General features: G+C 44.7%; 1 protein-coding gene across 4 annotated transcripts; it reads right to left on the bottom strand.

Moving 5' to 3' along the window:
* Positions 1 to 5,061: 5,061 nt before the first annotated feature.
* LOC128693376 (uncharacterized) lies at positions 5,062 to 10,601 on the bottom strand (the record flags this gene model as incomplete). 4 transcript variants are annotated; one of them, XM_070081690.1, is given in 3 exon segments in its annotated part: positions 5,062 to 5,217; positions 5,406 to 6,288; positions 10,454 to 10,601. In XM_070081690.1, coding segments are annotated over 2 exon segments (1,005 nt in total), but the record flags the coding sequence as incomplete, so codon positions are not given.
* Positions 10,602 to 11,397: the final 796 nt, after the last annotated feature.

Raw genomic sequence — 11,397 nt, 5'->3', positions numbered from 1 at the left:
GGACTGCCGGTTTCCCTGAACCCCTTCATAAATGTTACTTTGCTCACACTCCAACAGCACGTCAAGTATTAAAAACCATTTGTCTCCATTCACTCCTATGAAACACGCTCACGCATGCCTGCTGGAAGTCCAAGCCCCTCGCACACAAAACCTCCTTTACCCCCTCCCTCCAACCTTTCCTAGGCCGACCCCTACCCCGCCTTCCTTCCACTACAGACTGATACACTCTTGAAGTCATTCTGTTTCGCTCCATTCTCTCTACATGTCCGAACCACCTCAACAACCCTTCCTCAGCCCTCTGGACAACAGTTTTGGTAATCCCGCACCTCCTCCTAACTTCCAAACTACGAATTCTCTGCATTATATTCACACCACACATTGCCCTCAGACATGACATCTCCACTGCCTCCAGCCTTCTTCTCGCTGCAACATTCATCACCCATGCTTCACACCCATATAAGAGCGTTGGTAAAACTATACTCTCATACATTCCCCTCTTTGCCTCCAAGGACAAAGTTCTTTGTCTCCACAGACTCCTAAGTGCACCACTCACTCTTTTCCCCTCATCAATTCTATGATTCACCTCATCTTTCATAGACCCATCCGCTGACACGTCCACTCCCAAATATCTGAATACATTCACCTCCTCCATACTCTCTCCCTCCAATCTGATATTCAATCTTTCATCACCTAATCTTTTTGTTATCCTCATAACCTTACTCTTTCCTGTATTCACCTTTAATTTTCTTCTTTTGCACACCCTACCAAATTCATCCATCAATCTCTGCAACTTCTCTTCAGAATCTCCCAAGAGCACAGTGTCATCCGCAAAGAGCAGCTGTGACAACTCCCACTTTGTGTGTGATTCTTTATCTGTTAACTCCACACCTCGCATTTACTTCTCTTACAACCTCATCTATAAATATATTAAACAACCACGGTGACATCACACATCCTTGTCTAAGGCCTACTTTTACTGGGAAATAATTTCCCTCTTTCCTACATACTCTAACTTGAGCCTCACTATCCTCGTAAAAACTCTTCACTGCTTTCAGTAACCTACCTCCTACACCATACACTTGCAACATCTGCCACATTGCCCCCCTATCCACCCTGTCATACGCCTTTTCCAAATCCATAAATGCCACAAAGACCTCTTTAGCCTTATCTAAATACTGTTCACTTATATGTTTCACTGTAAACACCTGGTCCACACACACCCTACCTTTCCTAAAGCCTCCTTGTTCATCTGCTATCCTATTCTCTGTCTTACTCTTAATTCTTTCAATAATAACTCTACCACACACTTTACCAGGTATACTCAGCAGACTTATCCCCCTATAATTTTTGCACTCTCTTTTATCCCCTTTGCCTTTATACAAAGGAACTATGCATGCTCTCTGCCAATCCCTAGGTACCTTACCCTCTTCCATACATTTATTAAATAATTGCACCAACCACTCCAAAACTATATCCCCACCTGCTTTTAACATTTCTATCTTTATCCCATCAATCCCGGCTGCCTTACCCCCTTTCATTCTACCTACTGCCTCACGAACTTCCCCCACACTCACAACTGGCTCTTCCTCACTCCTACAAGATGTTATTCCTCCTTGTCCTATACACGAAATCACAGCTTCCCTATCTTCATCAACATTTAACAATTCCTCAAAATATTCCCTCCATCTTCCCAATACCTCTAACTCTCCATTTAATAACTCTCCTCTCCTATTTTTAACTGACAAATCCATTTGTTCTCTAGGCTTCCTTAACTTGTTAATCTCACTCCAAAACTTTTTCTTATTTTCAACAAAATTTGCTGATAACGTCTCACCCACTCTCTCATTTGCTCTCTTTTTTACATTGCTTCACCACTCTCTTAACTTCTCTCTTTTTCTCCATATACTCTTCCCTCCTTGCATCACTTCTACTTTGTAAAAACTTCTCATATGCTAACTTTTTCTCCCTTATATATATATATATATATATATATATATATATATATATATATATATATATATATATATATATATGTCGTGCCGAATAGGCAGAACTTGCGATCTTGGCTTAAATAGCAACGCTCATCTTGCCATATAGGACAAGCGAAAATTTGTGTATGTAATAATTTCGCCAAAATCATTCTGAACCTAACGAAAAAAAATATATTTCACTGTGTTTGTTTAGTATTAAATTATTGTAAACAAATATAAAATATATTTAGTTGGGTTAGGCTAAAATAAATTGTTCTTGTTATAATAAGGTTAGGTAAGTTTTCTAAGATTCTTTTGGTGCAAAATTAGAAATTTTTACATTAACATTAATGAAAAAAATATATCTTTAAACGTATAAGAGAAAATTTTAGAAAAGACTTAATTTTAAATGAGTTCTTGCTAATTGACCAGTTTTACATATTCGGCACGACATTATATATATATATATATATATATATATATATATATATATATATATATATATATATATATATATATATATATATATATATATATATTAACAAGTCGGCCGTCTCCGACCCATGCAGGGTGACCCAAAAAAGAAAGAAAATCCCCAAGAAGAAAATACTTTCATCATTCAACACTTTCACATCACTCACACATAATCATTGTTTTTGCAGAGATGCTCAGAACACAACAGTTTAGAAGCATATACGTATAAAGATACCTGGAGTTTACCTGGAGAGAGTTCCGGGGGTCAACGCCCCCCGCGGCCCGGTCTGTGACCAGGCCTCCTGGTGGATCAGAGCCTGATCAACCAGGCTGTTACTGCTGGCTGCACGCAAACCAACGTACGAGCCACAGCCCGCCTGATCAGGAACCGACTTTAGGTGCTTGTCCAGTGCCAGCTTGAAGACTGCCAGGGGTCTGTTGGTAATCCCCCTTATGTATGCTGGGAGGCAGTTGAACAGTCTCGGGCCCCTGACACTTACTGTATGGTCTCTTAATGTGCTAGTGACACCCCTGCTTTTCATTGAAGGGATGTTGCATCGTCTGCCAAGTCTTTTGCTTTCGTAGTGAGTGATTTTCGTGTGCAAGTTCGGTACTAGTCCCTCTAGGATTTTCCAGGTGTATATAATCATGTATCTCTCCTGCCTGCGTCCCAGGGAATACAGGTTTAGGAACCTCAAGCGCTCCCAGTAATTGAGGTGTTTTATCTCCGTTATGCGCGTCGTGAAGGTTCTCTGTACATTTTCTAGGTCAGCAATTTCACCTGCCTTGAAAGGTGCTGTTAGTGTGCAGCAATATTCAGCCTAGATAGAACAAGTGACCTGAAGAGTGTCATCATGGGCTTGGCCTCCCTAGTTTTGAAGGTTCTCATTATCCATCCTGTCATTTTTCTAGCAGATGCGATTAATACAATGTTATGGTCCTTGAAGGTGAGATCCTCCGACATGATCACTCCCAGGTCTTTGACGTTGGTGTTTCGCTCTATTTTGTGGCCAGAATTTGTTTTATACTCTGATGAAGATTTAATTTCCTCGTGTTTACCATATCTGAGTAATTGAAATTTCTCATCGTTGAACTTCATATTGTTTTCTGCAGCCCACTGAAAGATTTGGTTGATGTCCGCCTGGAGCCTTGCAGTGTCTGCAATGGAAGACACTGTCATGCAGATTCGGGTGTCATCTGCAAAGGAAGACACGGTGCTGTGGCTGACATCCTTGTCTATGTCAGATATGAGGATGAGGAGCAAGTTGGGAGCGAGTACTGTGCCTTGTGGAACAGAGCTTTTCACCGTAGCTGCCTCGGACTTTACTCTGTTGACTACTACTCTCTGTGTTCTATTAGTGAGAAAATTATAGATCCATCGACCGACTTTTCCTCTTATTCCTTTAGCACGCATTTTGTGCGCTATTACGCCATGGTCACACTTGTCGAAGGCTTTTGCAAAGTCTGTATATATTACATCTGCATTCTTTATGTCTTCTAGTGCATCTAAGACCTTGTCGTAGTGATCCAATAGCTGAGACAGACAGGAGCGACCTGTTCTAAACCCATGTTGCCCTGGGTTGTGTAACTGATGGGTTTCTAGATGGGTGGTGATCTTACACAACATATCTCTCCAAACTGCCAATATCCCAAACCCCTCCTTTAAAGTGCAGGCATTGTACTTCCCATTTCCAGGACTCAAGTCCGACTATATGAAAATAACCGGTTTCCCTGAATCCTTTCACTAAATATTACCCTGCTCACACTCCAACAGATCGTCAGGTCCCAAATACCATTCGTCTCTATTCACTCCTATCTAACACACTCACGCACGCTTGCTGGAAGTCCAAGCCCCTCGCCCACAAAACCTCCTTTACCCCCTCCCTCCAACCTTTTCGAGGACGACCCCTACCCCGCCTTTCTTCCCCTACAGATTTATACGCTCTCCATGTCATTCTACTTTGATCCATTCTCTCTAAATGACCAAACCATCTCAACAACCCCTCTTCAGCCCTCTGACTAACTTTTATTAATTCCACACTTTCTCCTAATTTCCACACTCCGAATTTTCTGCATAATATTCACACCACACATTGCCCTTAGACAGGACATCTGCACTGCCTCCAACCGCCTCCTCGCTGCAGCATATACAACCCAAGCTTCACACCCATATAAGAGTGTTGGTACTACTATACTTTCATACATTCCCTTTTTCGCCTCCATAGATAACGTTTTTTTGTCTCCACATATACCTCAACGCACCACTCGCCTTTTTTCCCTCATCAGTTCTATGATTAACCTCATCCTTCATAAATCCATCCGCATGCATATGCACGGTGAAGAAACGTGAAAGTGTAATGGGCACTTGTAAATATACTGATTAAAACCCACATGTAGGCAGAAATGATGTAAAAAAAAAAAAAAAGTTTATATGGATCTTTATGTGATGCTCGGCAGGGAAGATGATCTTATATAAGCAGGTTTCTTGTGCTAGGGAGAATGGTCGGTGTAAGATCTTGTATAAAATCCCCGGAACCTCCTAAATCAGACAAAAATTTTTTTTTATCAAAGTATCTTAAGAGTATATGTTAGTGATCACATAATGAAGGTAACTTACGGAGAAAATGAGTGAAGTTGGTGGTGGTGGGTTGTGAGTTAGGACGTGCAGATGTAGAAGGCAGTCATGTACACTCACCCTCGCCCACTTCCTCTCACCATTACTCTCATCCACTACATACATCATCTTGACCATCTGTAACACTCCTCGCAAGTTCTAAAATAAAACAGTCAGTTTTCAGCATGTGTCTATCAGTAGTTATGTACCGTGTTACACTGTTATGAACACAATATATGAGATACTCAAATTTTGGAGATAATTCTATCGAACTGTTACAAGTGAGCATCTACAGTAACATGGAAAGTGCTCTAAACCCGTGATGACTCACATAATGTGGCACTCACCTGAGGGCCGAACTGTGGCACAGTCATGTTGACAGATGTCTGTCGTTGCTTCTCTCGTTGCACCTGAGTCTCCACGTTGGCCAGACAGTCTCTTGCTGCAAGTTTGGCGTTGGCCAGTTCCCTCACCGTCGCCGCTTTCAGGATGCCAGCCTCTGCCTCCTTCAGTGACTCCACCCAGCTGTCAACTTCAGACATCTTGTCTGTCGCTTCTTTCTTCTTCGCCTCCACTTCTTGAATAACGTCAAGCTCACCTTGTAAAATCTGCCGAAGACTGGAAACTGTGTCATCATGCAGGCTTTTGTTGTTCTCCAGTTGAGCAATTTCGTTAGCTACCTCATTTTTGAGCCCCTGCAGTGTGAGGTACATGGTGGATATGATCTCCATATGACTCTTCTTCATTTCCTCTAGAGCTTGATCGACGGGTAAGATGAGACAGTTACCATCTGGAGGGACGACGTGATCCATCACTAGACACTCCTTGCACACCCACACCTTGCATGGCATGCAGCGCATCACCAGTCGTGACACATGAGCAGCACACTCCCCAGCGTCTGCCTTTCTAGGGCTGCGTGTGCTGCTTGTGGAGGGGCCCGCAGCTGCCTGTTGCCCTTGCTGAAGACTCAGAGCAGCCAAAGTCCTAGAGAGTCTAAGAAGTGGGTAGTTAACGGGAAGTGCCGAAGCCATCGTGGCGTAGAAAGGTCGGCGACACTCGGGGCATTTCCGGTTCCTATTAATGATCTCCTGGACACAGGGCGTGCACACGGAATGGCCACACCCCAGGTTCCTCGGGGTGCGCGTCTCGTCGTACCTCTCCTGACACACGCAGCATCCCATCTCCGCCTCCTCCATCCTGAGCCATAAAATTCCTGTAGCTACCCCGCGCCTGTGTTAGTCACCCAAAAGTCATTAATTGTTCTATATATCACGAGAAACTGATATCCGCTGCGGTGTGAACTTTAACACATACTTTGCGTTTCAGTAGATAAGTCAGCACCTAAAGGCTGGAAAGTCATCCTCTAAAAGCTGGCAAGGACGCTTCTGAAACTGGCAAGCTGGCCTCTAATGAGTGACAAGTCAACCTCTAAAGTCTGAAAATCAATCTCTAATGACTGGTATGTCAGCCTCTGAAGGCTAACGAATTTAATCTAGGAAAAATGTTATAAAATTATGTTTAAAGGAAGTCAGGCCACTATGACCTCTGATCACATGATATTTAGAAGTCACATTTTCAACCGACCTAACCTACCCGAACAAAGTTCGACCTACCATAGACTAACTACGAAACCTAAATTGACCTTGCTTAACCTAACATAACCTTGTAATAATTTACATATTGTCTTCAATATGTATGTCATGTTATGTATCATTGTATAAAGGTAGCTAAAGATCAGAAACATGAAGAGGACCCCAGTTGGAGGTCAGAATATACAGACTACCATTCTTCGTTGTTTTTGTTTCATGTGAGTTTCTCTCTCTGGTATTCATTACACTCAGGAACTATCAGAAATATCTTTTAATACTATTTGCCTTGTTTAGCCATCAACTTTAAGCCATTACAAAAGGTGAGTGGCGTGTTCTAATGCATTATACTTTATTTTGGCAATTAAAAATGAGATTTTTTTTTTCTGGTCGAAAGTGTGATTTTCTTTAGAAAGTTTTTCCTGTCACTGGTAAGTCGCTTTTTCAGGACCTGAATGATCACAAGTCAGTTTTTTAAGGTGGCAAGTTAGCCTTTAAAGAGAGACAAGTGAATATTAGAGGGTGGCAAGTTAGCCTTTAAATTTAGGATGAAAGGTCAGCAGGAAGGGGTTTTAAGGGAGGGGCTGTGGAAAAGGGTAATAAGGGAGTGGCTGTGGGAGAGGTATTGAAGAGGGTTATGAGGGAGGGCATGAGGGAGACGGTTATAAGGTAGGGGCTGTGGGAGAGGATTATAAGGGAGGGGCTGTGGGAGAGGGTTATAAGGGAGGGGCTGTGGGAGAGGGTTATAAGGGAGGGGCTGTGCGAGAGGGTTATAAGGGAGGGGCTGTGGGAGAGTTATAAGGGAGGGGCTGTGGGAGAGGGTTATAAGGGAGGGGCTGTGGGAGAGTTATAAGGGAGGGGCTGTGGGAGAGGGTTATGAGGGAGAGGTGTAGGAGAGTGTTATGAGGGAGGGGCTGTGGGAGAGGGTTATAAGGGGGATGTTGTGGGAGAGGGTTATGAGGGACTGTGGGAGAGGGTTATGAGGGACTGTGGGAGAGGGTTATGAGGAAGGAGCTGCGGGAGGGAGTGTGGGAGAGGGTTATGAGGGAGGGGCTGTGGGAGAGGATTATAAGGGAGGGGCTGTGGGAGAGGGTTATAATGGAGGGGCTATGGGAGAGGGTTATAAGGGAGGGGCTGTGGGAGAGGGTTATAAGGGAGCCGCTGTGGGAGAGGGTTATCAGGGACTGTGGGAGAGGGTTAGGAAGGAGCTGCGGGAGGGGCTGTGGGAGAGGGTTATGAGGGAGGGGCTGTGGGAGAGGATTATAAGGGAGGGGCTGTGGGAGAGGATTATAAGGGAGGGGCTGTGGGAGAAGATTATAAGGGAGAGGCTGTAGGAGAGGGTTATGGAGGGATTGTGGGAGAGGGTTCTGAGGGAGGGGTGTGGGAGAGGGTCATGAGGGAGGGGTTGGGGAGAGGGTTATGAGGGAGGGGCTGTGGGAGAGGATTATAAGGGAGGGGCTGTGGGAGAGGGTTATAAGGGAGCCGCTGTGAGAGAGGGTTATGAGGGAGAGGCTGTAATAGAGGGTTATAAGGGAGGGGCTGTGGGAAAGGGTTATGAGGGAGGGGCTGTGGGAGGAAGTGTGGGAAAGGGTTATGAGGGACTGTGGGAGAGGGTTATGAGGAAGGAGCTGTGGGAGGGAGTGTGAGAGAGGGTTATGAGGGAGGGGCTGTGGGAGAGGGTTATAAGGGAGGGGCTGTGGGAGAGGGTTATGGAGGGATTGTGGGAGAGGGTTACGAGGTAGGGGTGTGGGAGAGGGTTATAAGGGAGGGGCTGTGGGAGAGGGTTATAAGGGAGGGGCTGTGGGAGAGGGTTATAAGGGAGGGGCTGTGGGAGAGGGTTATAAGGGAGGGGCTGTGGGAGAGGGTTATAAGGGAGGGGCTGTGGGAGAGGGTTATAAGGGAGGTGCTGTGGAAGAGGGTTATAAGGGAGGGGCTGTGGGAGAGGGTTATAAGGGAGCTACTGTGGGAGAGGGTTATAACGGAGGGGCTGTGGGTGAGTATTATGAGGGAGGGGGTGTGAGAGAGTGTTATGAGGGAGGTCGTGGGTGTCTTTATACTGCTGTGTCTTGGTGATCTCACTAAACATGTTCAAGGTCAGTAACACAGAGTAACTCACAAAGTCGCCTGGCTTCTTCCACCACCAGTGTTATCCTTCACACGAGCACTTGTTAAATCTTTCAAGAAATAATTATGACAGTAGGTTAAACTTCGGTATTTGTACAGAACTACCAATGTAGAATTCTTAATATCTGGTGTATGGCGGCCGTATTAAAATGTAGAGAGAGTAAATAATAAGGAGAACTCGTCTTAAAAGAAACTATGGACATCCACTATATACTTTTTACGACCACTTCACCAAACAGCAATAATGTTTGAAACAGTAATGAACAGCACAAGTCAGTCAGAAAAGGAGACCAAAAATGACTTTATTTTACTTCGTTTTTACTATTTTTTATCATCACGGGGAAGCAGTGAATCAGATGATGGGAACACAACAACTGGGAAGGGGAAGTAATTAAGTTTGAGACAAGAATGTGAAAGGTAGCCCCAGTTCTGTAGGTGAAGAGACCTTCACGACCATGAAGAGTGCAGCAGTAGCTCTGGGAAGGTACAGCTATGTATGCCCGGGTGAGGCGGAACTCTGGGAAAGTACAGTTATGTATACCCGGACGAGTAGCTCTGGTGAGGTACAACTTTGTATACCCGGACGAGGAGCTCTGGTGAGGTACAGCTTTGTATACCCGGACGAGGAGCTCTGGTGAGGTACAGCTTTGTATACCCGGACGAGGAGCTCTGGGAAGGTACAGCTTTGTATACCCGGATGAGGAGCTCTGGGGAGGTACAGCTATGTATACCCGGGCGAGGCGGAACTCTGGGAAGGTACAGTTATGTATACCCGGACGAGGAGCTCTGGTGAGGTACAGCTTTGTATACCCGGATGAGGAGCTCTGGTGAGGTACAGCTTTGTATACCCGGATGAGGAGCTCTGGGGAGGTACAGCTTTGTATACCCGGGCGAGGCGCAGCGCAGCTCGGCGCTCTACAACACTCAACACAGTTGTCACCCCCTCCCCCTCCCCCTCCACACACACACACACACACACACACACACACACACACACACACACACACACACACACACACACACACACACACACACACACACACACACACACACACACACACATAAACAAAGAGAATAATGAACTACACAAACTTAGTGATAACTTATCAATCATGTTGTGTCGTGTCAGCACAGTACATATCATCCACATCTTTAAATAAAAATTATCAGTGAATAAATGCATGTCGATCCTTGTAAGTCTTTGTTTCACAGACTGACATGTAACATGTCAATAACAAGCACAGAAAGACGTGCATTGCAAGGACAATATTTTTTTTTTTAGAATTCAGTTTTAATACAGAGTTATGTCAGTTAACACTGTTATAGTCCAAGTTACATGTGCCACTGCCAGACGTATAATTTTCGTACACCCCAGTAGTTTGAAAAATTACAATATCAACACACTATTTAGATACACAAATTAAAAGCATAAAATCAACATGGTAATGTTATGACAGTGTTATGGCGTCAAGATCTTTTTTTCAAACACTTGTACTAGTAGATAGATTCAACCATGTTTACTGGCATTACTCTTCATGAGAGTGCCTTGATACTGGTGGAGAGCTCTTGATCCAAGGAATAAAAGCTTTCCTTCCCTTAAACCTAACCGGATTACTTGCTATCCCTTTGGTGTTGTATGACCCCTACGGGATTGAATGATTCTTCGTAAATGTAATAATAATTACCTCAAATGAGTGAGCAGTGAAGTGTGTAAGAGATTGCGTGTGTCGAGATGAGAGTTGATGGTGTGAAGATCACTAGAGCGGTGGCTGGCACCCTCTACCTTGCTACCATATGACTGACTCAAGCCTCAGCTGATTGTCAAGGTCTTATTACTTGCCCCTCCCCTCCTACCACCACCACAACCACCACCACCCAAACAAACCCCACCAACGCAACCCATCCGTCCACCACCACCACACCAACGCCCCACCCGCTCTCACCACCACTGCCCCCACCAAAACAACCACCATCACCACCACCAGCCTCACTATCCACCTACTTCATGCTACCATAAATACCCTTTTTCAAGGAATTAGATTTCTAATTTCCCCTCAGATCGAATCTACATATCCCCTCCCTCCCTCCCTCCATCTCTCCATTCGGTCTCCTTATTTGGTAAATTTACCTCATGTGAATTTCAGCTACTAGGCAGAAGGAAAAAAAATTATCAGTTCCGTTCTGACGTTGACCTCTGTAGTGATGCTGTCGTGAAATGGGAATGGATTGTCTGGGGGCGTGGTGGGCGGCCCTCCGGTGCTCCGGGGGACCGCCTCGCTTGTACGTGGATGACGGAAGTATTCCTGGAGGTTGCCCTCAGATCTGGAGGTGGCTACCAAAGGGATGACTCCAGGTGTGTCCACTGCACAATCCTACGGGTGTAGCGCTCCCCCTTGATTATAATAATAATCTAGGCGTGTCCGATCTTCCGATTCTGTTATTGGCTGAGCCTACCTTAGTTCATTCTGGAGGTACCTGAAGAATCTGGTATACCGGTAGGGTTTATTTAGGTACAGGTACACATAAATACTGTCATACAAATTTGGGTGATTACAATTATCATAAATAGTATCATGTGTAAATTACCTAGTACAACCCAAAATCTCAGAGTGACATTTCCATATGGGAT

This window comes from Cherax quadricarinatus, unplaced genomic scaffold (genome assembly GCF_038502225.1).
Source record: "Cherax quadricarinatus isolate ZL_2023a unplaced genomic scaffold, ASM3850222v1 Contig3696, whole genome shotgun sequence".
Classification (NCBI taxonomy): Eukaryota; Metazoa; Arthropoda; class Malacostraca; order Decapoda; family Parastacidae; genus Cherax; species Cherax quadricarinatus.
Note: the sequence above shows the minus strand (reverse complement) of the source record. Positions and strands in the feature narration are given on the sequence as shown.